Below are 26,940 nucleotides of genomic sequence, written 5' to 3'. Positions count from 1 at the left end.
CTGAAAAAGGCATGCACCCTTCAACATAGATATCTTAGACTAAAGAATAAAAGATGCTTAACCTGCCTGCTACTGTATTTATATTTACTACTCAGAAAGATACATCTATTATCACAATTAGGAACCAAAACATGAAGCAGTAAATCTGCAAGCTGAGGCCAAGACCAAGGCCTATTGAGAAATGCAAATCATCTCATCCTGTTATTAGAGGTCACTCAGGTAAAAAGTTTGCTAAGTCTAGAGTACCCCTTGAAAGTTTTCTGGCAACTTTTCACTTTCTCGGAAAAATTTGAGTGGATCTAAACTATATCCTTATTTTAAGTTCTAAAGCATGTAATCATCATTGGAGAACTAAATTTTATCTCTTACACCAGGTAATGCTAAAGGCTTTCTGAAGTAACCACCTGCTCTAATTCTGAGCTGGGAATAAGGGCAAAACTCTCAAGCAGCATTGAATCCACTACTTCTGTTTGCTAGCAGCAAGCAGAGAGAACACAACTCTTCTACAAACATTTGCAGTAACAATTTCTAGCTCAAATAGAGAACCAGAAAATAATTTTGACTAAGTGTAAGATCCAGATTATTTTTACCCAGAGTACCTCCAGTGATATGACTTGGAGCTATTAAGGTTACTTTAAATTTGGAACAGAGATCAGAGTCTGATGTAAACAAACTTTGGCTGAAATCTGCTAACTAACAATGTTAAGAAATATACCAGTTGGAATCTGAGTTTGCTCAGAGTTGAAGAACACTGATTTCATCTGCAGAATTTCTAATTTATCTCATGCAATTGACAAGAATCTATCCATATCCATGTCTGACAATATAGTGCAAAAATCAAGATATTATTTTGGAATACTTAGCATACAGTATAAGTTTAAGTAAAAGATAAACAGTGTTTTCAGCTCCACACTGCAAATCATTTTCCACTTATATAGTCCTAATGAAAACAGCAGACACCTTTCACTAACAGAAATTATTTTACAGTGTATTCCAGAACCAAGGCCAGTTTTTCACATAGGTATATTGCCCCAAGTAGGGCTTCAGATACTGTAAATATTTATACCCTCTCTCAAACTGTTTTCTGCACCAAAAAACAGGATTAAAAAAGAACCAACCAACCAACCAACGAACCAAAAAGAACAACATAAAACCCCACAACAACCAACCTCAATGAAAACCAAATGATCCAGCCACTAAGATGTCTAGCATTCCCAGCTCATACTTGTAGCAGTAACTGCAGGACTGAGCCTGTCACAGGATCAGGCTCTTAACACATATGGAACCAGAAATCCAGCTGATAAAGGTCTGCATGCTTCACTGAGAAACATCCATTTATTATACTTCAGTATAGATCTGAAGTTTCACAATAACTTCCATTTGTTTCTCAATTTTGGAGCTGTCTCGCATGTCCTGAACACTCTTCCTTAACGCATGTTGAGAACATGGAAGCCAGGGACAAAACTATCACAAGCTTCAAATACCTAATACTTGCTCTGAATGAAGCACCATGGCTTGAATGAATAGTATATATCAGAACAAGAATTTACAGGCTTCTGCAGTATAGTAGTTATTTTTTTCACACTTGAAACCAAAAATATAACAATCTGTTTCACAGCAGTGCTTCACACATTATTTTATTGCGAAAAAGCCCCTAAAACTGTAGGTATAGAACAGTAAACTGAAGCAACATGGTGAGGATAGCATTTTTTCAGGTACAGTGACAGAATTGCTGCTAATCACAGTGCATTATTACAAGTTAATATACATGTATGAGTCAAACAGAATTTTTAATGTGTTGCCAAATTATTAGAATAATTACATCAGTGATATTTCTTGAGTTCAAAACAGCATATTATTAAATACATAAATTTAAGATGTACATAAAAACAAGGTTCTTTTCTATAGTTAAATGTATTCATTTTTCATTAGATTGCAGCAAATGATGCTGACTTAATTAAAGATCTGTGTTTTACAAAGTTCTCCCAAAGACTTCTTTCTGTAGAAGTAAAAATACATTTGAGTAATTTGAGAAGATGATTAGCATGGGGCCCTCACTCTAAGCTACACTGTGAATTAATCTCTTAAATCTGGGCAATCCGTTTTTAAAAAAAACACATGATAAAGTATTTATGCAGTGAAGAGAACTCCCCAAGCAAAATTTGTTTTGGTTCAAAGACTTCTTACACTACCTTTATCATATCTGGTGCTTTCCCTGGCTTTCTAAACCTTTTAACCTATGTCACAATTTAATAATCACTATTTAATAATTATAATCATTCCCTTATTAACTGGGTATTTCTTTTCATTCTTCTAAGGCACCCTGCAGCTCAAGACAAGGAAATCTCTTTGTTGATTAGTTATTTAAGACCAGCAACAATAACTATGCTGGAAAGAAAGGTGCTTTGAGAGGATTACACAAAGCTAGTTCTCAACAGCACCAAGCCAAAAGCAGCAAATTACAAACCCAAGTACTTCATCGCATGTAACCAAATTGGCTGGCTGAAATGCTAATTGCCTTTCAGCAAAGCTAAAGGCAGACGGGGGACCCTGAGCTTCACAGAATGACATGCATTTTTTACCCCACTTCTGCACCGTTGTCTTGCTGAGAATTATTCAAAATGTATTCATAAAGGTAGCTCTTTTCCTAATCCTTAAAAATGTGGGAAATTTCTAAAGCTCTTACCAATACCTCAGATCTGCTGGCCTGTCAAACCCATAACAGATGGCTGAATTAAGGCCATGTTAAATCCTTAATGAAGCAAAGCTTGAAACAATTCAGAGCAGTAGCATATTGGACCAGTCCAGGATAAGTGACCAAGGAAGTTTCTTTTGCCATCAGAAAATGACAATCATAAATATTTTCTAATTAATAAGTCTATACAAGATACAAAATTAGATAACTAAACAAAAATCTTTTAGTGTATAAAAATATATTGCTATTACATTCTAGAGGAAATTCTGTCCTGCTAAAAAAATCCACAAACACAAAAGGTGTGATGAACATAGAAAGTATCTTCTCTGTTGTTTCATTTTGCCAGATAAATTTAGCCTCTCAAATGTGCCTGTTTCAATAAGTACTGGTGTACTTATCTTAATTGCAGCCTTGGTTTGGACTTATAAATTACTTCAATACAAGGAATTGAACAACTCTAGTTTTATATTAAATATTTATAAGCCAATCTATGAAACATTGTTTCATATTTTAAGCATATTTCAGAACTCACAGTCTGCATATTCTTTCTGCAAACTGCCACAAGTTTTCATGTATATTTTCATATATTTCCCAGTGACATTATTCACTGGAAAAGTAACGTAAGCAAGGGAGACTTTGCAGAAATTTGTGAAGCCATTTGTGATTTAATAATTTTTTTCTGAGTAAAAAAAGTTACAGTGGATCCACTTGGAATAAGATAAATTACATCCAACATTTTCTCCTGTCATTTGTTTCCCGAGTAAACAGTAATGTAGCTCTTACTAGACATAATTGTTGAATTTGTGGAACTATGACAAATGCCTACAGTTGCCAGAAATGGTTCTGTAAGATTCAATTTGATGATTGAGATGTTATATAGCATCTTAATACACATTAAAAGAAGTATGTAAAATTCATACTTTTACGCATGTAAAAATAGTTATATACATGATCATATCTTTAGAAAGTCAAGGCCTAACACCCCATGAGCAAATGATTTCAGCTTATTCTTTTTATTTTCTCTCGCATACCTACATTTTTTTGTACTTCTTAGCGAGCAATTAAATTGACTCGATATGAGGAACGCTCTGGAAGAGGCTGGCCAAGAAAGAAAAAAATCAGGGAGTGGAGTTATTCAGAAATAAAATTCAGCTACATTGCATGAGATACCCTATCTCAAACAATAGCAAGAGTCAGACATATACTTTTACTGTTTTGATGCTTCTAAAAACACCTTAGGCTAATATACTTCACATGTAGTTGAGCCAAATTTTAATTCTGCCTTCTTCAAAGTGTGATGCAAGGACATTCTTTTCCATCAAGTTTTCAATGAAACATTCTACAATGAAAGTTCCGTTAAGCTTACAGACCACTGTTACATACTTTTCAAAACACGATAATTAATAATCAGCCAGTCATTACCATGTCTCTATGGTAGATGTGTAACAGTATCAAAGGTGATCTGTGAGTCATCAATATTTTTCTCACATGTGCTATAAATTGTTTGTACCACATGGATGAGACCCTTGCAGACCTCTATAGTGGCATTCTTTTTTCATGCTATACACTAAAGGTATATACATTCATAGCTTTTCCAGTAGTTACATTTCAGTCATCATATTTACATGTTAATTTAAAAACCATGTGTGCAAGCATAAACATTTTTTTTTTAATTCCAAAAGCAAATAAAAACCCTTGGACGACAGTAAGCTTAAATAACAAAATTCCATGTGTAGTAGAGATTTTAATAAAAGGTTATGATTTAGACCTGATTCTGAAAATTTCTTTCAAATAAAGCTCACAACTATTTCTAAGGGAAGAATTGCACTGTAGGTTTAAATGTGTAAGGGTCAATCTCATTCACTAGCACCAACAATCTGAAACTCATTCGGCACTATTTTTCAACCTTAAAAATGCTGACAGCACAAATAAACTGCCCAGCACTAGTCCTCACAAAAGCAAATATCATTTTTGCCCTTCAATTTTCATGTGACCAGGACACAGACCACACTTGCAAACTAATAGGCAAGTGCTCCCATTAACAATGTTAATTAATTTGCTCAAATGTAAATTTAGTAAACACCATTGATTTCATCATGTAAAGCTATTAAAATATAGAAGTAGTAGAAAGCTGCTAAAGCACAAAACTATGCTTTATAAATCAGTAACAGCATAAATACCAGTAATAACAACAAATTAAAAATTGTATACTCCTGAAATATGTAAGCTTTTACATCATCAAATATTAGGCCATTTAAATTCTAAGCCTATTATGCCACAAAATATTTTATTGACTCATGAATCTGGTTCTTCTGGGTCTTTCCATGTGGAAACACTAAATCTGTTTAGTAGGAGAAGCTTGTTTTAGGCTTAAGCAACAGATAAACTAAATATATCACATTCTGTCTTCAGTTATTAAACTACTCTCATGTCAAATTCCTAAAATGCTTAGTACTTAACTGAAAGACTCATTATAGAAGATGTGTGTAAAGTATTACCAGAAAAAAAGCCCTCCAGCTTCTATATAACGAATAAGATTTTTTTTAAATTCCATGTTATTTCACATCTGCACTATAAAGCAATTATAGACTTATTAAAAAACAATGACTGATGTTTCTTATACATCGATCTTAACTTTATCTGGGCTAGCAAGAGTGAATTATGCAACGCCTTACACAGAATCAGCATATTAAAAGCAAAAAGCAAAAGCAGTATTTCTAACGGTAACACATGTCATATTTTAATTATTAACATTTAAAACTCATTCCTTAGCAGATGATGATTTTAAAACATTCATTCCTTAACTTACTCTCCTTTGCAATATACAATGCACAGGCAGCTTCTCCACTTCATCTACTTTCACCTAATTTAAACAGTCAATTAATGTTCTGCTCTTTTTTGAGAGTCAATAATTGTCAGCTACGGCATTTCAGACTGAGTTGCATCCTGATAGGATCCCCTGAGAACAGGATTTTCCATTGGAAAGACTATTGTCTCCACCTGCCCGGCTCTGCAGAGCAGAAAGAGGAGCTGCTGGAACAACAGAAACCTTATCAGACTCTCACCATCCAGCTGCCCCTCGCGGGTGAGCAACACGCTCTGCCTGCCACTGTTAAGCCCTGTCCCTGCAGCAACAGGTGCTGCTGGCAGAACCCTGGGGCCACACAGGGAACATCTCTGCAGCTGGTATAGGATGCTTCCAAAGCGACTACCACCTCAGAGAGAGAGACAGCAAACCTACCTGGACCCCGGGACATGAACATCCGTGTCTTCTTGGACTCCGCCAGCCGCCTGCACACCCTCTTGTCACTCACGCATTATGCATTCCCCTCTCCTACTCCTCCCTCTTCTTTGCGCAGCGTGCAGCATTCTCCTCCCTCTCCTGACTCCCGCTGCCTTCCTACCGCTGTGGAGATAAAAGGGGCTGGGATGGAAGAGGACAAAATATTTTCAAAGCCTAGCAATCACCCCCGCGCTGCTGTAGTTGATACAGAGCGCTCCAGCCGCTGCCTCGGCAGTTCTTCCACTCGGCTTGGACTGTGTTGTTCTATTCCTGGGGGCAGCAAAACTGGCAGGTTTTATCACTGGATTATGACAGATTTTGGATTCAAGTTCTCAGCTGCACCAGAACATTCAGCTCATTTTAATTCACAGTTGCTCAGTGCTCTGCATGGGGAAACAATGTCCAATCCTAGTTCAAGCATTGTAGGCGCAGCCATTTCTCTAATTAATATCAAATTTGTATTTTATGGTCACCATCATTCCAAGCAAATCCTGAGCCATGAGAGAGACACAAAGGTAACACTCAGATATGGTTAGTGTTGGCCCCCAAAACTCCCAAATTAATGGTAAACAAGTATCAAAATTTCTACTTAGCCAATAAAGGATAGAAGGCAGGAACAGAGCACAGAAGTATTAGAGCCAAAAAAAGACAGGATCTAGAACACTCTATACCTTCTGATGGCGTAGCCTGGTCACTACATCAATATTGTGTTGAGTTATGGTAATCATTATTTGGGAATAATGTAAACAAAATGGAAAAGGGAGAGAAGATGCTAGAGAATGAAGTAAGATTAGAAAAACTACTTAATAAAAGACTCAGACTTCAAGAAGCATTTTGCTTTTAAAAGTGATACTTCAAAGTGGGAAGCATTCCACCTAACAACTGCCACCCAGTCTAATGTAGAATCATAGTAGGATGGAATGAATTACCTCTAACAGGTGCTGATTTCCCTCCTCTCACTACAGACAGATCTCAAATGGTTATCCCAGACTACCACCTTTCAGATACTCTGTATATAGCTACAGAGAAAATTAATGTCAATGAATAAAAATTTTCAGTATAACTTATAAAGGCATGAATGACCTAATATACAGGTGGAAAAGTAGACATTAATAATCAGAACAAACTTCAGTTATGAGTGGAGGAAACAATCCATTGGGATGATTCACTAAAATTCTATTTTATAAAAAAAATTCAAGTGTACTTTTTTCTTCTAAAAGTCTATGCTGTGCATCTAAAGGCGGTTTACATTTACATCTAAAGGCAATTTACATTGTTTGATCAGTTGTTTTATATGTTTAATTGCTCCTTGCACTAGTCTACAGTGATTTATCTATGAATACATTTTTGATTAATACTTCAATATGCATAATCCTGATGTACCAGCTCCAGTTTATCTGTACTGAAAAAAGAGCAAGAAGCAGTCCTTCAAAGGCCAATACCAAAGAAGTCCTTTAAAGGCAGCTGCTGAATTTTACATCAGACAGAACTTAATGTATGAGCATGAGGGATAAGTAGTATGTTTTTCAATACCACACTGTTATTATTTTCCTATCTAAACCTCAAAATATAGTTCCCATATTGTTTTTCCTCTCTGGATCAACAGGTGGAAAGGATATTAGAGGTATAAGATTCTTTTTATCTTTTATTCTATAGTGTTGTTTCAGCTTGTACAACTTATTTCACGCTGTCCTTTTGTCATCCAATTTCTGCGGGAAGTTTGGCTCCGAGGAACAACTATCTTAAGGGCTGCCTCAATAGTCATCAGTTCTCAATTACAGCAGACCAGAGCATACATTGCTAATTACTGAGCTAGAAAACTAAAGAAGACTGAGAACTCAGACTTGGGTTCACTAATTCACATGGCTATTTTCATGGGGGTCTTTCAACAAAACTGCATTCAGATTCAAAATGACGGTACCTTTTTCTGCTCTCTCTGACTAAACATGTGGTTCTCCATGTTTTAATCCAAGGATTTCCTGATTACTTTTTTTTTAATTTTTATCATACCACTCTAGGGACCTGTGCTTTGTTTTGTTACACATGAGGATGAGACAGAGTTCCCATGGGATTTTGTCAGTGATGGTCCTCAAGCAGCTGGAAGGCTGTTGGTGATTGACATAGGACACTCCACACACACTTTTAACAACTCAGCATGCAGCCCACACAGCACTCCTACCCCTTACAAATGTCAGGGACAAACAATCAGGCCTGGTATTGGACCTACAACAGATCTAGCATTGCACAGAACTGTGCTTCCAGGTCAGCCTTACTTCTCTTTTCAATAAAAGCAGTAAATAAGGTGTACAAAGTACACCCCTCAATCGTTTGTTTGTTTGGATATCCTTTGTCTTGAATTCATTAAAACTTTGTAAGTTAAAAATGGCTCTGCTGCAAGTAAACCAATTTTGAAAGCACCCGCAATAGAATCAATGGGCTCTAGTTTGTTTGTTTGTTTTGAAATCTTGCCTTTTCCCTTTATTGGCATCATCTGAAAGGAAAGACTAGGGAAGAGGGAGTTAGAAGAAACAGCTCCCTGAGAAAGAACACAGGACTTGAAGGAGCAAGAATAAAAAACATCCTAACAAAGGGCTTCAGATGTGTGTATTTTCTCTTACCTTTATATTTTAGTTTCTGTTAACAAAGATTTTTGTGTTGTATCAATGCCATTTTGTTTTCAGTACAGGTACTGATATCTGAATCCGCAAATACTAGAAAGCAAAAATAAATGCTGATAATGAAATTTTTATCCACAAATACCACTAAATTCACATTTGTTTTCTCTTGTGACATCCAAGCTTCAGATTTCTGAGCTATGTAAGTACAAAACAAGGAGATTCTGAGAATTTGGAATTTGGGCCTGCACAGATTTCCACACAGCTCTATCAATCACTTTTTCTGGTCCTTTAGCTGAAGCAGGCTCAACTACTCAGAATTAGGAACACTAAGCACATGCATAGCTCTGTCATAGATTAATCCTTAATTAAAATACACCAGACAAGTTATTTTTACCTCTTTCCTCTTTATAAATAAATCACTTGGACATGAAACAACACTTCAAAATAGTAACATCTGCCAGACACTGTTCTGATTAGTTTCAGTGTATAGGCAGATACTGAAGCTGATCTTACCTTTTTTCACAGAGAGATGGTTTTCCTCCAAGAAATTCACTTGAGCTTGGTGGTTGGCTTTTGGGGGGTTTTTTAAGTGAATTTTCTTTGAACAATGGTCCATGGTGCTGAGCACTTCTGCAAGACAGACCATATTAGAGATGACCACAAACAGCTATGTTCTTCCCTGTGCATGTTCAGCTGGCTTGTTTTTTAATTCTGCTTAGATATTTGTTTTCATGGATGATGTCTAGGATGGGTTCCCCTTATTCTTTCTTACTGCTTCTTCTCAATGTGATTCACATGGGTCAGCACATCTACCTGGCAGTATTGCAAAAAACAGCAGCCAGAACTAGAGAATGTGACCTTAGCAGCACAGTCATCAGGGAACTATGCTAAAAGTCAGGCTTCAAAAGAGAGCAGAACTGACCAAGACGTATCAAAGAGGTGTGTTCATATCAGAGTCTGACTAGTCTCTACTATCAGGCTTCTGGCTTGCTATTCCGTAACAGCTTAGGATCATGTTTGGGTTGCCTCTTCTTCAAAATGTGAAATGCGGTTTCTGATCATTTTCTGGTTGTTAACCATCTCAACTCTCTGGAAATTCCCATCCAGACATGCCCTGCCAGAAAGATGCACAACCACTGCCAAGTGTCACCTGGTGCCTCTACAGTAGTACCAGCCACTTGCTTTACTCTCTTTCCTGAACTGTGCCACATCCTTTTGTTAGGCTAGGAATGCTTTAATATTAAAATCTGGATTTTACTGCATAGCTTCCTGATGAATTAACAAACACATGCAAGAAAGAGCAAAAGGCATACAAATGCAAACAATACTAATAAACTGAGAAGACTAAATGACAAAATTTGAGTATTATGCTTCTGACTGGGTTGCTTATGCCAGACAGGTTGATATGGAGACATATGCAAGTAAATTTATGTTTTGATCCTCTACTTTTCAGAGATGTCCAGGATCTAAGAAAAATGAGAAGTTCCAAGCAGACTGTGCTCTTTATCAATGAACAAACATTAATAGTTTATGTTTCCTTTGATCAGCTTGGTAAAGGTTAACCTTTTTATGGTACATTCTGTTACTTGTATACTGAAAAAGCATGCTGATGTTAACATTTTAAAAGAGCATTTAACTGAAAAAATTGAAGTATTTCTATTATTAGGAAAAAGTAAATTGTCCCTGGCACCTACTCACAAAAGCCTGATATATTTTAACACATATTACAGCAGAAATGCAGGTGGTGGCGGTACCTAAACATCCACTGGTCAGACTATGTGACCAACACATCTGTTCTAGAGCAAGCAGCTATCACAAGTATTGAGGCCATGTTGCTGAGAACACAGCTGCGATGGGCAGGACACGTCTCAAGGATGAAGGACCACCACCTCCCTAAGATGTTGCTTTACGGTGAACTTGCCACTGACTGCCGCATGAGAGGAGCCCCAAAGAAAAGATACAAGGACTCCCTGAAACAACATCTCAGCCTTGGCCATATTGATCACCATAACTGGTCTACTCTGGCCTCAAATCAGGAGGCCTGGAGACACACCATCTATAACGCAGCTGTCTCCTTTGAGAACACACACAGGATCACTCTCGAGGAGAAAAGGCAACGCAGAAAGAACCGTGTATTGCAGAATATACCATCTAAGGAGTCTTTCTGCTGTGCCTTTTGCAATCGGATATGTCTGTCACGTATTGGCCTCATAAGCCACCAGTGTGCCTGTAACAAATGTGGATAGAGCCTTCCCAAATCTTCGTTCGCAAAGCCTAGCCATGATGACAGCAGAAATGCTATCATATAGTCATAACCTTTTGATTAATGAACTTAGGCTCTCATTTGACAAAGCTTCTGCAAAAAGCGAGATGACTTTTTAAAAATGTTAATTTAAATACATTAAAGTGTAAAAAAATGAACAATTAATGAGAAAATAACTGCTTTGTTTCAACTTACTGCATCTCAGATTTGGTTGATCAAGCTCTAGCAGGCCATTTTGACACAATTTATGTCATTTCGTGTCACTATGATGACACAAGAAGAATGCCATCCCTGAAGGAATGGTTTGGTCTTACAAGGTTCCATAGCTCTTTTAAAGCCACACAGGATGCTTACTGGCTTGTGTGTCACATGGAAAAACAGCAAGATGAGAATCTGGCAAGAGCCGTCTGCCTGCTCCTCTTGTACAGTTACTGTTACTAAATAAAGTTGCAGTCTTGTTTCTTCAAATCAAGAGTGTTCAGCTCTTCATTTGCAGCATATCACTAACAATGTACATTGTATGCAGCAAATCAGAAGCTTTTTCATAAAATATTCATCAAAACACACAACTTCTGAGCATGTCAAGCGCTAGACTGTAAATTAAAAAAGAATGCTTACTAAAAGTGTGTTTTTCTAAAGGTAAAACATAATAAAAATATTAAAGCCCCTCCATAATCTCTTGCATCTAATTTGTTCCTAATTACAAAGTATTCAAAAACTACTTAAACATAAAAGCAAGAGGATTCCAGCTGCTGCACACAACTCAAATTGTTTTCCCAATTCACAGCTAGGTATTCTGTTTGCTTCCTTTCAAATGAAGAAAACACTACTTAGAAACATAAAAAACCCCTGTTTTTCAACTTAAGAGTTGACACTTTTCTGAAATTCTTTAAGTGAAACATTGGAATATTTTCTCACTGGTTGCTTACTTTCCTCTCTCAAAAACAAAGACAAATTACTTGAGTAAATGTGAAATTGAGTACATGTAATAAACACAAACTTTCAGTGAAAACCTGCAAGGCCAGAATTTCTGTCTCAGAAGTAACTATCTTCCATGTTTATGAATTTATGTTCCTGGCTGTGTGGAATCCTGGCATCCATCCTTGCTGTCTGTAATGTTGTGCCTACAAAGACGCACTGAAAAATCTTAGCATTCTGATGCTGAGATGAAGCTTCTGAGGACTGTCAAACATGCACAGGAAAAAAACAACTAACAGCTGCTAACACAGAGGATAACACACACTCTTTTCAAAGCTGGTCTGCAAAAGAAAAAATGCAACTATTCTCAATATATCTGCTTTCAGTTTAATTTACACTTTGTGCTTCAAAGGCCTTCACGACTTCCTTCTATTAATGCAATTCTTGACCTGCAACATTTTTAAGCTAATGAAACAACTGTATGTCATTATTTTCTATTATTTTTTCTAAAATGTTATGCATTTATGTCACTTTTCCCTGTAATACCTTAAATTTGAGTACATTAGATGCAAGAAGATGGATCATCAGACCACTTAATTATCTTAATATTGCAAAACATCCTAAAACAACTGCATATAAAAGTTCTATACATGATTTGTTATTCTTTATCCAAGTATTGCATTGGAGTGTGCATTGATGCAGTAACATCACTTGTTATATAAATATTTCTAGAAAAACATAACACATGTAACGGTACTATGAAACACACATTTACATGGCCTTCAAATTTATGGCAAAAAATCAAAAGAGAGGTAGTTCAGACAAGAAATAAAAAGAGATATACAGAGGAGAAGCTACTGAAATGCATGTTTAGGGTACACGGTATAAAATAATAAACCTCACATTCTCTAAAATCTGGGTAAGATCAGCTCACTTGATCTTTTAAAGTTGCTTCCAGTTTATGCCCACCATGCGTGGTGCTTCCCTGTGGTTTGTTATTTTACTTCAATGGCAGAGGGAGGAAAACAGCAAAGCTCAGTAACCATATTGCATAGCACAATGTAACCATGGAAGCATTTGTCCACTTGTCAGAGCCTCTCCAGAAGGATTCAGTCATTCATTTCACTGAATCAATATTGAAGCTTTTAAGATTTATTACTTGAGGGAGGAGGAAAACTAATAAAACAAACTCCTTGTTGCTTCCCATTAAATACATCTTGTCACAGTAGGCATATTAATACCTTGTAAACACTTTACTGATGCCGTGTGGGCAATGTTGCTGACTCTCCTGACGAAGATTACTCGTAGTGCATTTGCATTCACATGCCTGATACTCACTGAAAGAACTTAAAGGTTTCTGACATGTTCTGCTGTCCCATATAGAAGCTGAATCAACTACAAAGACAAAAGTTGTAAGAAAACAAGGGTGGGAGGAATCTGTTTTAAAATTCATGAAAATGCTCCCTTCAAAGAGTCTATTTCTACTAGATCACTCTCTTACTTATGTCATAAACTGAATATTTGTAATCATATGTTAAGTGCTTGAAAAGGTTGAATGAAATGATTTATTTTATAAGTACAAAAATATGCTGTGGTTATCTAAAAATTACAAAGGCAAAATTGAAACAAATATGTTTGGTACAAAAACCAGCTATTAAGCCATAAACTGATAAATATGCTAGATTACAAATAGCCATAGTATGCAACAATTTTTTTTTGTTGTAACCAATTTTATGCTGGAAATTTGAAAGAAGGCATAGCAAGATGCTTACAACTACAGTATCCTTACTATTATTAATATCAGGAGCAGAGAGTATTAATTCAACAGTGAAAACTGAAACACAGAGTTCCAGTATTTATCCACGCAGCAGGCTACAAATGTCACACCTGCTGCTATATCAAAGATTTTCATGACTCTGAATCAGACTCTTTACCATGAGACAGCCCCCCTGCTCCAACTCCCTTCTACTATTCCCTCTCCCTTTTGTAGAAAGCTGCTCAGCATATTCCCCACTATTCCAGTCATAAGGAGCTTAAAACAAAGGATAAAAGTAATGCCAGGATATTTCAGAGAACTCCCTAGCTTGCCTATAAGCCTCCATTCACATGGGAAGAATAGCAGAGGGGTGCAAGAGGCGGCTGCACAGCTGATAGAATTGCAGGGGTGTGTAAGGGCACTTTCCCACTCAATGGAGTGACATCAAAGGATGGTTTGCCAGGGAAAGCTTCTCAGCTGTAGAAATGTACCAGTACAGAATACATTCACAGTAGAAACTGGTAAGACAGTGGGCTTGTAAGAAAGGAAAGTCTGTATCAATGAAGAATTAACCTTATCCACAGTGCTACCAGTAAGGGTGAATTATCTGTATATCAAGGAGGCCAGAGGAAGCTTCTGCCACAGCTGAAATCCTAATGATTAAAAAATACCACGTAACATTCAACTCCTCCCCATGGTGGTCAAAACTATCAAAATCCTTAAGCTTTTTCTGTACAAAATTAAGAAAAAGGGTTTTCTTGAGTGACAAAAAGCCAGTATTTTACATTTAAGTCTCAATAAGCATATATCTTAGTGCAATAATATAGTAAAAATTAAATCCAAGAGAAAATTAAAAAATAAATACAGCGTATGGTAAAGGGAACTAGAAAGAAGACTATAAGTTTTTTAAGTTATACTATATAAATTATAGGAGAGTAAAGACATTAGGGAAAACCACTACGTTGGCAAGACAGCGACAACTTTAATAACCATATTTTAAATGTCCATAACAATCAATTAAAAAAAATACAAAAAGAATTTAAGAATAATGCAGTCTGACAGCAAAACTAGCCAAAATAATGTAAAGGCTTATGTGGTATTTTACTTATAAGGAGGTAAATTAATAGAGTAAATCATCCTGGTTTAATTTTTAAGAACGTGAAAGAAATTAATAAAGTAAATAATATCGTATACAAATAGTGCAATATGGTTCAATTCTGAAATATTATAATTTGAATGACAGTAATTGTGCTGGTAGAGGAGAACTGAATAGTTGGAGGACTTACTTTTTAATCACATTACTATGTAGTAAAGACACAGTGCAATGCTAGTAAGCAGTGACTCCTATATAAATGGATTAAAAACTTTCTGGTAGATCTTCAAAAGCATTCTGCTGTAAGAGTTTATGAATAAAATATATGTTTGTGGTAGAGTGGCAGAGAGAAGACTCTCTTGTCAGGCATGAAAAATATGACACTGATTATGTGGTGACTATGACTAGATTTATTACTAATAGAGTATCTAAATATTGTCAATGCGGTATATAATATAAGCAGGTCTAAAGGGTTATAGTATCAGCAGGCTCAGCAGGAAACATACAAACATACAGGTTTACAGTCTTTGACCTTACAGAATGCACAACTACAAAGCAACAAAGCAGCTATGGAGCTACTTTAGGATTTTATCTCTGCATGTGACCAGACCTTTGTGCTTTTATTCACTCATCCACAAGTGAGTGTTCCCTGTCTTCGGGCTGGAGATACCCTGCAGGCATCCCTAGGAAGCTGAATTCCCACTCAGAAGCTGCCAGCAACCTTGGGAGACAGTTTTCCCCATTAGCTCAATCTCCAGCAGCATATTATACCATTTTGTAAGCTGATGTGCACCAACACCAATTGCAATCATCAGAGCTCCCCCATTCCCCCTGCAATTCCCACCTGGTGTTCTCACCTCAGGACAAATCCCATTGCCAATCAGGGATAACTGCAAGAGAGAAGGAGTTGAAGACTTGACTATCTTTGGTCGCTGCCTCAGCATTTCATTAGGAACAAATGAAAATATTTCTATTATGTAGTTCAAGAAGGGTTAAAAATAAATCTGCCGCTCCTCAACACTCTCTCCCTGTAAATACAAAAATCACACCTGGATGTATGTGACGTAAGTATTAGCAGAAAGGAAATGACAATATTACAGTGGTACAGCTCACCTGGTAAGCTGGCTCCATTAAAACAAGTCATGTTAACACTGCTGAATACCTTCAAAGCTAAAATATAAGTCTTCTGGACCATTTCCATCTGAAGAAACTCAAAGAGAGAAGAGGCTTACCATAAGTGTCCAATGTGATTCTGTGACAGGAAAAACAAAAAACACTGCAATCCTCAGATACACTGATCAACAGCAGATTAGTGAATAGTAGTTGGTGTGGTGGAATCATTTACTTTTGTATATAGCACAAATGGGGAGAATATTTGAAGTTGCATAAACGGTGTCCTGAAACCCACAAAGGATCCAAACAAATCAAATTACCAAAAACTGAGAGCTAGAGAAAGCAGAGAGCAGAAGATAACAAATTCTGAATGTTTAATTCATTAAAAATAAACGTGGTAAAGACTTGAGGACAGTGTAAAAATTCCCTCAGAGAAAAAACAAGATGAATAATGAAATGGTTCTTTACTTTACTCAGGGAAAACATATCAAAAAGTAACAGCTATTCCTACTCTTTATTACAGCAAAAATCATCCTGCAAAAATAGGAAGGAATATATGATAATCTTTGAAACTCACAAACAAAAACCTAACAAAACAAACAAAAAAGACCTTCAAAAAACCCACTTCACTTATCACACTACAGAAACACTTATTCATCAATAGAGTTATACAAATAGGAATCCAGAATCTTACAGCAAAATTCATCTGTGAATAATCTGAAAGAAATTTTCAAGAATCTATACTCCATTTTTGCATACTGTTTTTACCATAACTGATAGATTTTCTTATTCAGAGGATACTTGAACAGAATAAAATAAAATGTAAATCAGAAGCAAATATGCAGTTCTTTACATTTTTTTGAAAACTAAATATCAAAAAACCAATGCACCCTACTGGCTGCGTTATGGAAGACACATAGCATATTTTTATTTTGAATACACATTAAATTCAAATAAAATTAATTTAAAAAGTAACTGATTCTCATCAAGTAACCAAAGGGAAACAGCAAATATGTGAAATATGAAGTAGAGAAAATACAGTCTCAATCCAAGGACCTTTTTTCATTTATTCTCATTAAAACCATAACAATATTAAATTAAACAATTAAATTTTGCGGTAATTTTTAATCCATTCTTCTTGTTGGAACCTTGCTAACTAAAAAGGGTTTTGGCTAGTTTTGAGGATCAATGGTTGGATGCAATGACCTTAATAGTATTTTGCAGCCTAAATGATTCTATCATTACAGCTAAATGTAAACATGTAAATATTTCCACTGAAGAACAGACTACACAGTGTCTGTACATTTAGCATTATTTGCTTCTTGCATAGTTCTAGCGTTCTTAAGTAGCTCCTCTTACTGCTTCTTACAGTCACAGCTTAATGATTTTATTTGGTCTCCACTGGAGCTGCAGATCTACCTCAACATTACTATTTCCTAAGATTTTCCTACCATTCCTAATTACCAAGCAGAGAACAGAGACAGATAGGCTGCATATTTATTTCTGTGTGATTCTCTTAATGAGTCATAACTAATCATGCCATTCAAGCAATTAAAACATACATTTAGATAACTGACACTAGCTATCTAAATGTAAATCTAGCCCTGTGTTCCCAAATCATATAATGACTTACAAAAACAGTGGTGGCACGTGACATGTAGGTAGTTTCCAGCTGGAGAGAATATGTCTGGGATTTTTTTAATTAAAAATTACTAACAAGTTTTGCAGCCCTCTTACATCTCCTTTAAAATTCCTTTCTATTAATTTATTAAGATTTTTTAATATTCCTAAGTATATACTTAACTTCCTAGCTCTGATCAGGCTACATAAGACATAACACGACCAAGGGGAATGTGATACAGATTCGTGCAGTTGCTGTTGGAATGCCATGGAGTGATTAACACTGACCCTGTTGCTCATTGAGAGTGCACTATTAGGATATGCAAAGTAACTTACATGGGGATGGAGAAAGGCTGTATTCCTATTAGCATTCATGGCAGCTCCAGTCTTGTTCATCAAGTTTGGAATATACCCTTTTGTTATTGATGGGAAAATGTCACTAGTTACAAATGGTAACACACAGGGGTGCACAAGGGTCAAAGCAAACTCCAATACTTTCTTTCGCCCTCTAAGGCAGAGTGCTGCTTCAGCAGTTCTTTTTTGACCTGATAGTACACCTTTTTAGATAAAAGAAATGGTGAAATTCCCTGTCCTGATCTTTTCTGTAGCCTCACCTCTCAAAGATTAAAGAAAACCTCCAAAAGGATATGCCATTAGTGGCGTATGATGGGACAATCATTAGACACCACTGCAAACATCACTGCATATGAAGTCTGCCTTCAAACAGCTCCTCTCCAGGTCCACCCACCACTCTGACGGGTCTCATAAAACAGTCTTTCAACAGCATGAATAGGGTCTGAGTCATCAGTTTCCCAGCTACAGACAACTACAGTCGCTTCACTTCTATTACTGAAAGCTTTCTTTAAAAAACAAAACTGCTTCTTGCTGCAGATATCCCTTGCCAGATGTGGCATTACACCTCTTTATATATGGAATCCTGACTCACTAGGTTAAAATTAATTTTCTTCAACTTGAGATCCCATGAGAAAACTCAGGGTTTATTGGGAATTCATTCAATTCTGTCATCTTAAGTATTGCTCTTTCTGGAAATACAGTTGGTGGAAGATTCATTCTACTTGCATAAAGACATAAAATCATTCTGGGACTTCTACAAGTATGTTCACACATTTGTCATGTAATCTAACTATTTAAGTTTGTTGGAGTGAGGCTGTATCTAAGCCTTCAGTGCAGCTATGCTAATCAGCACAAGCTGTGCATCTGACCCATGATAAAAATAGGAAGCTTATTGCTGAGCAGGCTTTGATTGGGAAGATGCTATGAGAGAAGAAAAGAAATTGCCCTTCGAGAAGACACCACGCTGCTCGCCGTTAATTACATCTAAGACACTCAACAAGGAAAATGTTACATGGGGCCAAGTGCCAAGAAAATATCCCTAGTTAGGTTACTAAATGGTTTGGAAATTGTCTCTTGACTCGTAAGAAACTTTGGTTTGAGGAAATTCTAATTACACTTGGCATCTACTGCAATATTTTAACAAATGCAGAATAAGAAAGCCTGAAAATGAGGAATGTCCAACTTCCTCCAGGTAGGAAATCCTGTTTAAACATTAGTACTATTCCATGGTTCTCCACAAAGGGCAGTGATCTGGGCAGACTTCCTTGAAATGGCCAGATCATTATTTTAGGCTTACTGCTGACTTCTGTACCTGAGAATATTTATATTCTTTCAGGCACCCTTCTCTTACAACACAGAAATTCTATGCTCTTGAGAACATTTATGCAAAAGGTATTGCTTTTCTTGTAGATGCTATTTAGCTAGAAAAAGCCTTAGGAATTTTTAATCACATTGAATCACATTAAATCACATTTTTAATTACATTTTCATTTTAACTGATCCATCCCTCATTCACAATAGAACACTATTTTAAGGTAGCTATAGATATATGTATGTGTATATATATATATTTACCCTTTAAAATAGGGTAAGACACAAGAAAACACTGCAGCTTGATAGTTTATTTTACAATGTCTGGAAACGTGGCTCCAATCAAGTTTCTGCGGGTGTGAAGGTGACACTCAATAGAGCTACACAATTGTTAGCTCTTATGTTTATGTCCCTCCGACTCAAGTCATCTAGTTTTCAAAACTCAAACACATTTCTAGCCACCTTGGCTGTTCAGGAAAGCCTGGGAACATCATATAACAAAGCTCAAAAACAAAAAGAAAAAACCCCATTATTTAAAATTACTTTAAAATTAGATTTAATCTTTATAGGAATCAGACTTACAAATGCATTTGTCTTCAGCAACAATGCAATCATTTGTTACAACGTATTTAGCCTAGCCTTAGAGCTATGAGTTTTTGTAAGAAATATTGTACTTGCTCCTGCTGTAATCAAAAACTTCCTTCTAAGGCTGTGTCAGGAGAAACCCACACTGCGTTAAATTTACTAGTTAAGACTAGGAAGTCTGTCTATTGCCTCAGCACCCCAACAGCTGCTGACAGTCCTTTAGAGTGAAAATTACTAGGGGAGGAAAGCTGAAATACCTACAGGGCTCAATTTACGGTTTCTCTCGTTACAAACATACATCAACGTGGGCTGCACACCTGTAGCTCTGCAGGACCAGTCCTGAGGGGACAGGTGTGGGGGCATAAAAGGAAACTGCCCGGCAACTTCTGAGGGCGCAGCAGTGCAGGACTAGCAGGTACAGGATGTGCAGAGGAGCTGCGAATACTTAATAAGCAAAAAGGGGTCTCTTACTGGCCCAAATACACGGCAGCTTCGTACCCGAGCAGCCTCCATTTCTTCACAAAGAGGATCAGCAAAAGCAAAAAGAAAACCCCATGGCTGAACTCGCACAGGGGCGGCTCGAGTGGAAGTGGAGGTGAAGCGCCTCCCAGAACAGCGCCCCGGCCTCCAGCGCCGGGCGGCCCAGCGGCAGGACCGGGACACGCGGGCGGCAGGACCGGGACACGCGGGCGGCAGGACCGGGACACGCGGGCGGCAGGACCGGGACACGCGGGCGGCAGGACCGGGACACGCGGGCGGCAGGACCGGACTCGTCCCCGGGGGTGGTGTAGCCCCGTCATGCCCGCACGGACAATCCCGCCGGCGCTGCTTCCCGCTCGCCGGCCTTCCTCAGAGGGCGGGGCGGGGGCGGCGCTGCGGACGTGGCGGCGCGGCGGCCATAACAGAGCGAGGCCATGCGGGGCGGGGGCAGGCGGGGCCCTTCCTCCCTCTGCCCCCCCACCCCCAGGGGCCGGCGGGCGCTGGGCGGGGGCGGGGACGAAGAGGAGGAGGAGGAGGAGGAGGAGCCGCCGCCGCCGGGGTGGGGCTCGCCTTGGAGGGTGCCACGCCCGCGGTGCGTTGTAGGGCCGCCTGCGGAGTATGGCCGGTAGGGGTGCGGGCAGCGGCCCGCAGGGACCCGCCGTGGCGCAGCCGCCCGCCGGCGGTCACCTGTACCCCGTGGTGAGCGCCGAGAGCGAGGGCCCGGAGGAAGAGGGTGAGGTGTCGGAGCTGCGGCCGCGGGGCAGGGAGAAGGTCCGGCGGAGCACGTCCAGGGACAGGCTGGATGACATCGTGCTGCTGACGAGGGACATCCGGGAAGGGGACACGCTGAACGCGATCGCGCTGCAGTTTTGCTGCTCGGTAAGGGCCGTGGGGACGCCGCGGGCCTCAGGAGTGGAAAATGACGTCAGGGTGTCACTGTGGCAGCAGCGTTCCGGTTCCGTGGGCTTTAACCCCGAAAGCTACTGAAAGCGCACGAAACAAGTGCATAGCTTTGCTTGTGGCGCTCTGAGAGACCGCACGTTACAGTCAAAGGTCGTCACTTCAGTGCCATCCTCGCTGTTAGACTGGTCCTGAGGGGGGTTGTTGCTGAACCACTTAAAGGTTTGTGTGGAGCTCTAATTCCATGATAGTAGGGGGAAAACCCTCTGTAGTCTTATTCTGAGTTCTGCTAAATTGCCTGAATATTTTAAGCTTGAACTTCTTGTACCGTTGGGAACGTTCTGCCCCTGTACGCCCTTCTTGGTGCTCACTGCTTCTAGCTCAGTTCTTACCTTAGTCTGCTGAATGCCTTGCCTACCCAGTAATTTTGGCTGGCCAGTACTAATTAAAGCGGTGGCATCTGTCATGGCTCGCGTTTTCAGTTTTAACACAAAATCAGTGGTGTGTTTTGGTGGGACTGACTGCTAAGTGTGCATGGGCCAAGAGGTCACGTTCAGAATCCATATTTTACAGAACTCTTGCTGTTGTCTAATTTTTCAGGCAGAAACAGAATTGGGGGCCTCCTGTTGTGAGCTTAGGTACTAAAGTCTTGACATAACTATTTCCTAATCATGGCAGACCTTAGCCTCCTTACCCAGTTCTTGGCTTCAGAACTCACTGCAATTAAGTATTTGGGGCAGGTTTACTAGATCAGGCTTCAATAAAAAATGAGATAACTGAGTTGCGCTCTTTCTTGGAAATTCAGGAGAATGTGGAAGAGCGATCCTGGAGTTCTAGGCAAAAAGTATAACTTGCGTTGTGGTGGGATCACTAAGCACTGGGTAAATCCTGCATTTGGCATTTTTTTATGCTAATCCAATTTATTCCACATGGGACACATAACAAATACCTTGTTATAGGACCTGAAAAACTTATTCATGTTATTAAGCTGATGTGAACTTGGGTACAGTGCATCTTAAAATGGACACAATTCCTGCGTGCTTTGCAGGTGTTGCAGAAAAGCACTGGGTTGGAAGTACTTCATTACAGTGAGGTTTGTGGCTGTGCCCTCTGTGGTGAGGGAGTTCCTATCTCAGAGTGAAAGCCAATGATTATCCAAGGGCACTTAAATCCCTGCAGAGTATTTTTCACATTAGACTTAAAATCTGAACTTACTGAGAACAAAATGAGATTAATTTTGAGCAAGAATAGGGAAAGGGGAGAGCTGACTTGGGTAGGGTAGATGATACTTTTAAGTTATGCTTGATTTCTGTCTTAGCCCTCAGAAGCAGCAAAAAACACAGCTGTGGCTAGATAAATTGGAAACTCACTAATTTGTAATATTCCTAATTCAGAAGTTTTCAATTTAATTAGGAACTCAGTAAGTTACGTCATTTGAAAACAGAGGTTAAATCTCATTCATTTCACAGAGATAGTTACCAAGCGATGGATGAACATACATTACGTAAACACGTATGTGTGAAGTGACTTTCAGTCTTCTTATATGAAGTGACAAGGTTTGTTACCTCATAATTAATTTACTTCTTGCTGTAATGTTGTTCAGATTTGGTCTTTGACCTCTTCTCACTTCATACTGTTTGAATGGGTATCTGTTTTAAAAAAAAAAAAAGTAAAGCAAAATAAAGGTCTTGCCTTTGTTTCCATAGGAAAGACTTATATTTCTGAAGGGTATGGTACTATTAAGAGAGTTGTGTTTCAATGGGGCTGCAATGTTTTAACTGTTGTTCCTATTTTTAGGTTGCAGATATCAAGAGAGTTAACAATCTTATCAACGACCAAGATTTCTTTGCCCTGAGGTCTGTCAAAATTCCAGTGAAAAAGTTTAGTGTATTGACTGAAACGCATGTCTCCCCAAAAGGAAGACAAGTCCTTCGGCCTGCTCTCTATTCCCCAGAAGTGCAGGAAACGTCACTTTCTGATAAATTCTCTGCTAATGAGACTGCTGGCAACTTCTTAAAAGAAGTGGATCGAGATATAGAAGAAATAGTGAAGTGTAATGATACAAAGAAAGAGAATCTTAATGAAGTTGTTTCTGCTTTAGCAGCCCAACAGGTTTGTTTTGAAACTGATGGTAAAACTAAAAAAAGCAAGGATCCTTACTACGGTGCAGACTGGGGTATAGGATGGTGGACAGCGGTAGTGATTATGTTGATCATTGGCATAGTAACTCCAGTTTTTTATCTCCTGTATTACGAAGTTCTGGTGAAAGCAGATGTCAGTCACCATTCTACAATGGAATCTTCCCATTTGTTTGTCACAGCAGTATCGCATCAGAAACAAATAGAAAATGGAATAAATCCAGCGAATGTTATCAATGTTGATAATCAAGGAGACTTTCAGCATTAACAACATGTAACTTATTGGTAGACACATAACATAGTGTTAGGCAAAGGGGAAACCACAGAATGCAAAATGTACGTGGAACGCAGAGGAAACGAGTACTGATGTATGACTTGCCCTCATGGGCAGTGTTCCACCACAGGGATATTTCTGGGGATCATGTAATCTCTGAATATGCCTGAGACAGGCAGTTTGCAAGATTGGGATACAAATTAAGCTATAAAATCGTCTCTGAAGCTTTGCACTTTTTTCTATTTTGATAGACATATGTTTTTTAATTAATGATGAGGTGAAAAAATGTAGTTTGAACTAACACACAAGGAGTCTCACTGTGCGTTTTACGGCCCAGAAATGGGCATATGGGGATATCTTAACTTTTAAACATGTGAAAATATTTACAGAATTCATAGTACTCTTCACTTTTTAATATCAGGTTTACAGTTGTCAATTAAAATGCTGTTCTCATATTTTTCTCTTTCTTATAGAGTAAGATTTTTTTTTTTAGAACCCAATCATTCCATAATTAATTGCCACTGTGAAGTTCCTTTTTTACAAGTGTACTTCTACAGAGGCAGTAGCAAATACTTAAGCCAGAATCTTTAATTCTTGTGCCTGTGGTCAACCCCTTCTACAGTACTTTTCAATGTAGGCAGTAGGATAATTTGTTTTCTCTGTGTGTGACACTGTGCTTCAACACAGTCCAGTTGAGAGAGTCGTCCTGAAACTTCACATTCTTCTGTGATATGCTGCTGAAAACTGACTGGACTGCATTCTCATCTGGTCAGCTGTGTGTAGGAATGAAAGAAGTGCAGAAGTGTGGCACCTTGCTGTAACATGAATTTTTTTTCCCCCCTTCAGCCAATCTCAATTCAGGACCATATGCTAATGGTCTTGTGCCCATGAACCTCAAACACTTTTTCCTGAAATCTCCTAGAAAACTTCAAATGAGATTTAATGCCTGATAGCAAATTGCAGCAAAATAGACAAGTTGCAGCTTCAGACTTTTTCTTTACATAGTAGTGTATTTTATCTGTTCTTGAATGTTTCACATGGAGTTTCATGATCAACCTTGGTTTTCCCCTCTTCTTCTCCCCCCCCCCCAACCAAACCAACAACAATCAAAACAAAACAAAAAACAACAACTCTGGACTCTTCATACAGAAAGAAGGAGTTACTTGTGTACTCAGAATACTTTTAAATAAAAACTGAGATGGTGCCTATAATTTTTTTTGTTGTGTTTACCTTGTGGAGCAAAACTCCATTGCCCTGCTCAAAATACTATTCATTACTAAAACCCAAGATTAACTAACTTGATTATAACTTATAAAGAGAGAAGTGGAAAAATAATCAGTATCCTTTAAACAACTATTGTAAGCTTTCCATTGAGTGTCTTGACTAAGTATATAGGTATATATATATATAGTATAAAAAAATCTGGTAAAGTAAATGTTTCCTTACTATTGAGTTATTTCAAAGTGCTTTATCAGGTTCTGAGAGTAAAGACTTAGGTCCCATCTATTCTTGGTGCAAGTAGTCTTTACTGGCATGCCAAGTGTATGAACATGAATTGGCTAACTTGTATTATATTGAAATTGAAGGCAGGCCAAAGCTTGAGGGAAAATGGTATACAGTTAGGTATGTGAACCTGTGGCTCATGAACCCTTTGTTCAGAGGGGCAGCTGTGGAGATAGTGAGCCTACTCATAGTCTCTGCACTAGAAAAGAGATTACAAACAGGCATGAACTTAATGGTTCACATAACCCTTGTTTTCAAAGATCTTTTACAGTAATAGTTCATTTCACAAAGACAATATGCCAATAACACAAATATAAATACTGAGGTACCAGTTCTAGGTAATGCTATATGAAAAACTGCATTGCAAAATACTTCTTGGTGGCTAAAGTGATACAGCTTCTAGGGTTAAAACTTTAAAAGGACTTACTCTAGTCCAGACAAGAGAGCTTTGGCACATGAAGACAGATGTTTACTGTAAGGTATGAAACTTGGTATATAACGTGTCAGCTTTTTTGCTGCAAGCTTATTTACTAGTTTGCTTCTTCCCCCATCATTCTGTTCCTGAAATCTCAACAGTTCTAATACTTTATCCTTCCATTTCTTACAGATTCGTCAAAGCACGTTAAGTTAGCTATTGTGATAATGCAGCATAAGCCTCTTTTACTGCACATACCTGAACTGATGGGTATTAAATTGCCATTGGTGTAGAAGTGAAATTAACTTTGGCTGTGGTCTGACTAGGTCAGGAAGGTCTCTGTCTGTTGATGTAAGGATACAGAGGTCTGTGGTTAACTGATGCTTTTTGTTATATGGTGGCACAGATGAAGAGATCTTTGTCCCAGGCTTTGGGCCTTTACAGTGTTGGAATACCTGTGGCTTACTGTCCCCTTGATTTACCTTAGGATAAGTAGTGCTTGGAAAAACATAAAGGGACAGCTCTTTAACTGGACTGTATTACATTCTAATCAAGAGCCTGGAATGTTTTTACAAATGTATAACGTAGCTTATTTCATGCAGCACTTTTTATCAGAAGATGTAGTAGGTAGTTTTCCAAGATTGTAGGACTCCTGGTCCTGGTAAACTACAAAGATCAGCTGACATGGCTTTCTCCAGGATGCAGGGATCTTTACTTTTTTTTTCCAAAGTTCAACACAACTGGAAATGCATCATCACATCAGCTCTGGATAAACAGGGTAACTGCTCTGTAAGAAACTTAAATCTGACTTAAGTTAAAATCTGTAAAGTTAGTCTTCCAGAAACTGACTTCTTAAAAATAAAAACAACAACAAAACACAAAATAACAGTTGTAAATCACCTTTTGGATCAATTGCAACATATTGATCAGGAAGCTGGTTTTAACTTAAGTGCGTATTGCACTGTTGGATCATATAAAATTGCAGTGTTTTAAATCTGCTATTCTTTGGAATATATTGTCACAAATAGTCTTTGTATAACTTTTATAAAGCCTGAAAATACAACTTTGTAAAACACTTCTGGGTGAGGATGCAAGTCTTATTTTAAATACTTCTGCTCTTCTGCTTTTAGAAGAGCATAAGTAATACATGTAAAATAAAGGTTTTATTTTAGACAGCGGTGAAAGTGGTGCATATAATATATTCTTAGCTGTACATACTGTGCATGTTTTATTACAGGAGGCCCCTACTTGTATTTGTTTTGGCCAGTTTTTATGTATGATCTAAAATAAAAATCCTTGGCTAGCAAGCATTTTGTTGGCAGTAGGTGTATATAGCATTTACATCTAGCATACCGTAACTGCAGCCTTAATGGTTTATCCTGTTCATGCCTTGTAAACTTGGAACTTTTCCGCATAAGTTTCTGAGAACTTGTAAATTCCCAGAAGTAGATATGAAAAATTAAGGTAGAGATCAGTGAAATTCTTAGATGGTGATATGACTACACACAGAAAGCAATCTTCTTCTTCTAATGCTGTAAATACAGGATTTGAATAGATGCCTGTCAAAATCTGAAGTCTGCCAACAACCAAAGAACAGTTTCATTGTCATTATGGTCTTGCA

At 38.1% G+C, this 26,940-nt stretch overlaps 2 protein-coding genes across 2 annotated transcripts in view; one reads left to right on the top strand and one right to left on the bottom strand.

Annotated features, from left to right (window-relative positions):
* The window catches only part of ADGRV1 (adhesion G protein-coupled receptor V1), a 202,908-nt gene extending 187,001 nt beyond the window's left edge, over positions 1-15,907 (bottom strand). The window contains exons 1-5 of the mRNA XM_039386937.1: positions 15,740-15,907; positions 15,484-15,654; positions 9,110-9,226; positions 8,597-8,689; positions 5,937-6,119 (exon numbers count right to left, since the gene is read on the bottom strand). Of these exons, the coding sequence (XP_039242871.1) occupies positions 5,937-5,958 (22 nt within the window). The 5' untranslated portion in view covers positions 5,959-6,119; positions 8,597-8,689; positions 9,110-9,226; positions 15,484-15,654; positions 15,740-15,907. The remainder of the gene's footprint in view (positions 1-5,936; positions 6,120-8,596; positions 8,690-9,109; positions 9,227-15,483; positions 15,655-15,739) is intronic.
* A 4,491-nt stretch (positions 15,908-20,398) lies between these two features.
* LYSMD3 (LysM domain containing 3) lies at positions 20,399-26,394 on the top strand. Its single transcript, XM_027710803.2, has 2 exons — positions 20,399-20,968; positions 22,787-26,394. The coding sequence occupies exons 1-2, from the start codon at positions 20,708-20,710 to the stop codon at positions 23,393-23,395; spliced, it is 870 nt and encodes a 289-aa protein (XP_027566604.1). The 5' UTR covers positions 20,399-20,707; the 3' UTR covers positions 23,396-26,394.
* The last annotated feature ends 546 nt before the right edge of the window (positions 26,395-26,940 follow it).

The sequence above is a fragment of the Pipra filicauda genome, unplaced genomic scaffold, assembly GCF_003945595.2.
Source record: "Pipra filicauda isolate LSUMZ 115617 unplaced genomic scaffold, ASM394559v2 scaffold517_size385040_pilon, whole genome shotgun sequence".
Classification (NCBI taxonomy): domain Eukaryota; kingdom Metazoa; phylum Chordata; class Aves; order Passeriformes; family Pipridae; genus Pipra; species Pipra filicauda.
Note: the sequence above shows the minus strand (reverse complement) of the source record. Positions and strands in the feature narration are given on the sequence as shown.

Excerpts from the sequence above, each read along its gene's own strand:
- LYSMD3 (XM_027710803.2), top strand. The coding sequence starts at position 20,708 with ATGGCCGGTAGGGGTGCGGGCAGCGGCCCGCAGGGACCCGCCGTGGCG. Across the intron at positions 20,969-22,786 it reads CGCTGCAGTTTTGCTGCTCG|GTTGCAGATATCAAGAGAGT; the intron begins GTAAGGGCCGTG and ends TCCTATTTTTAG.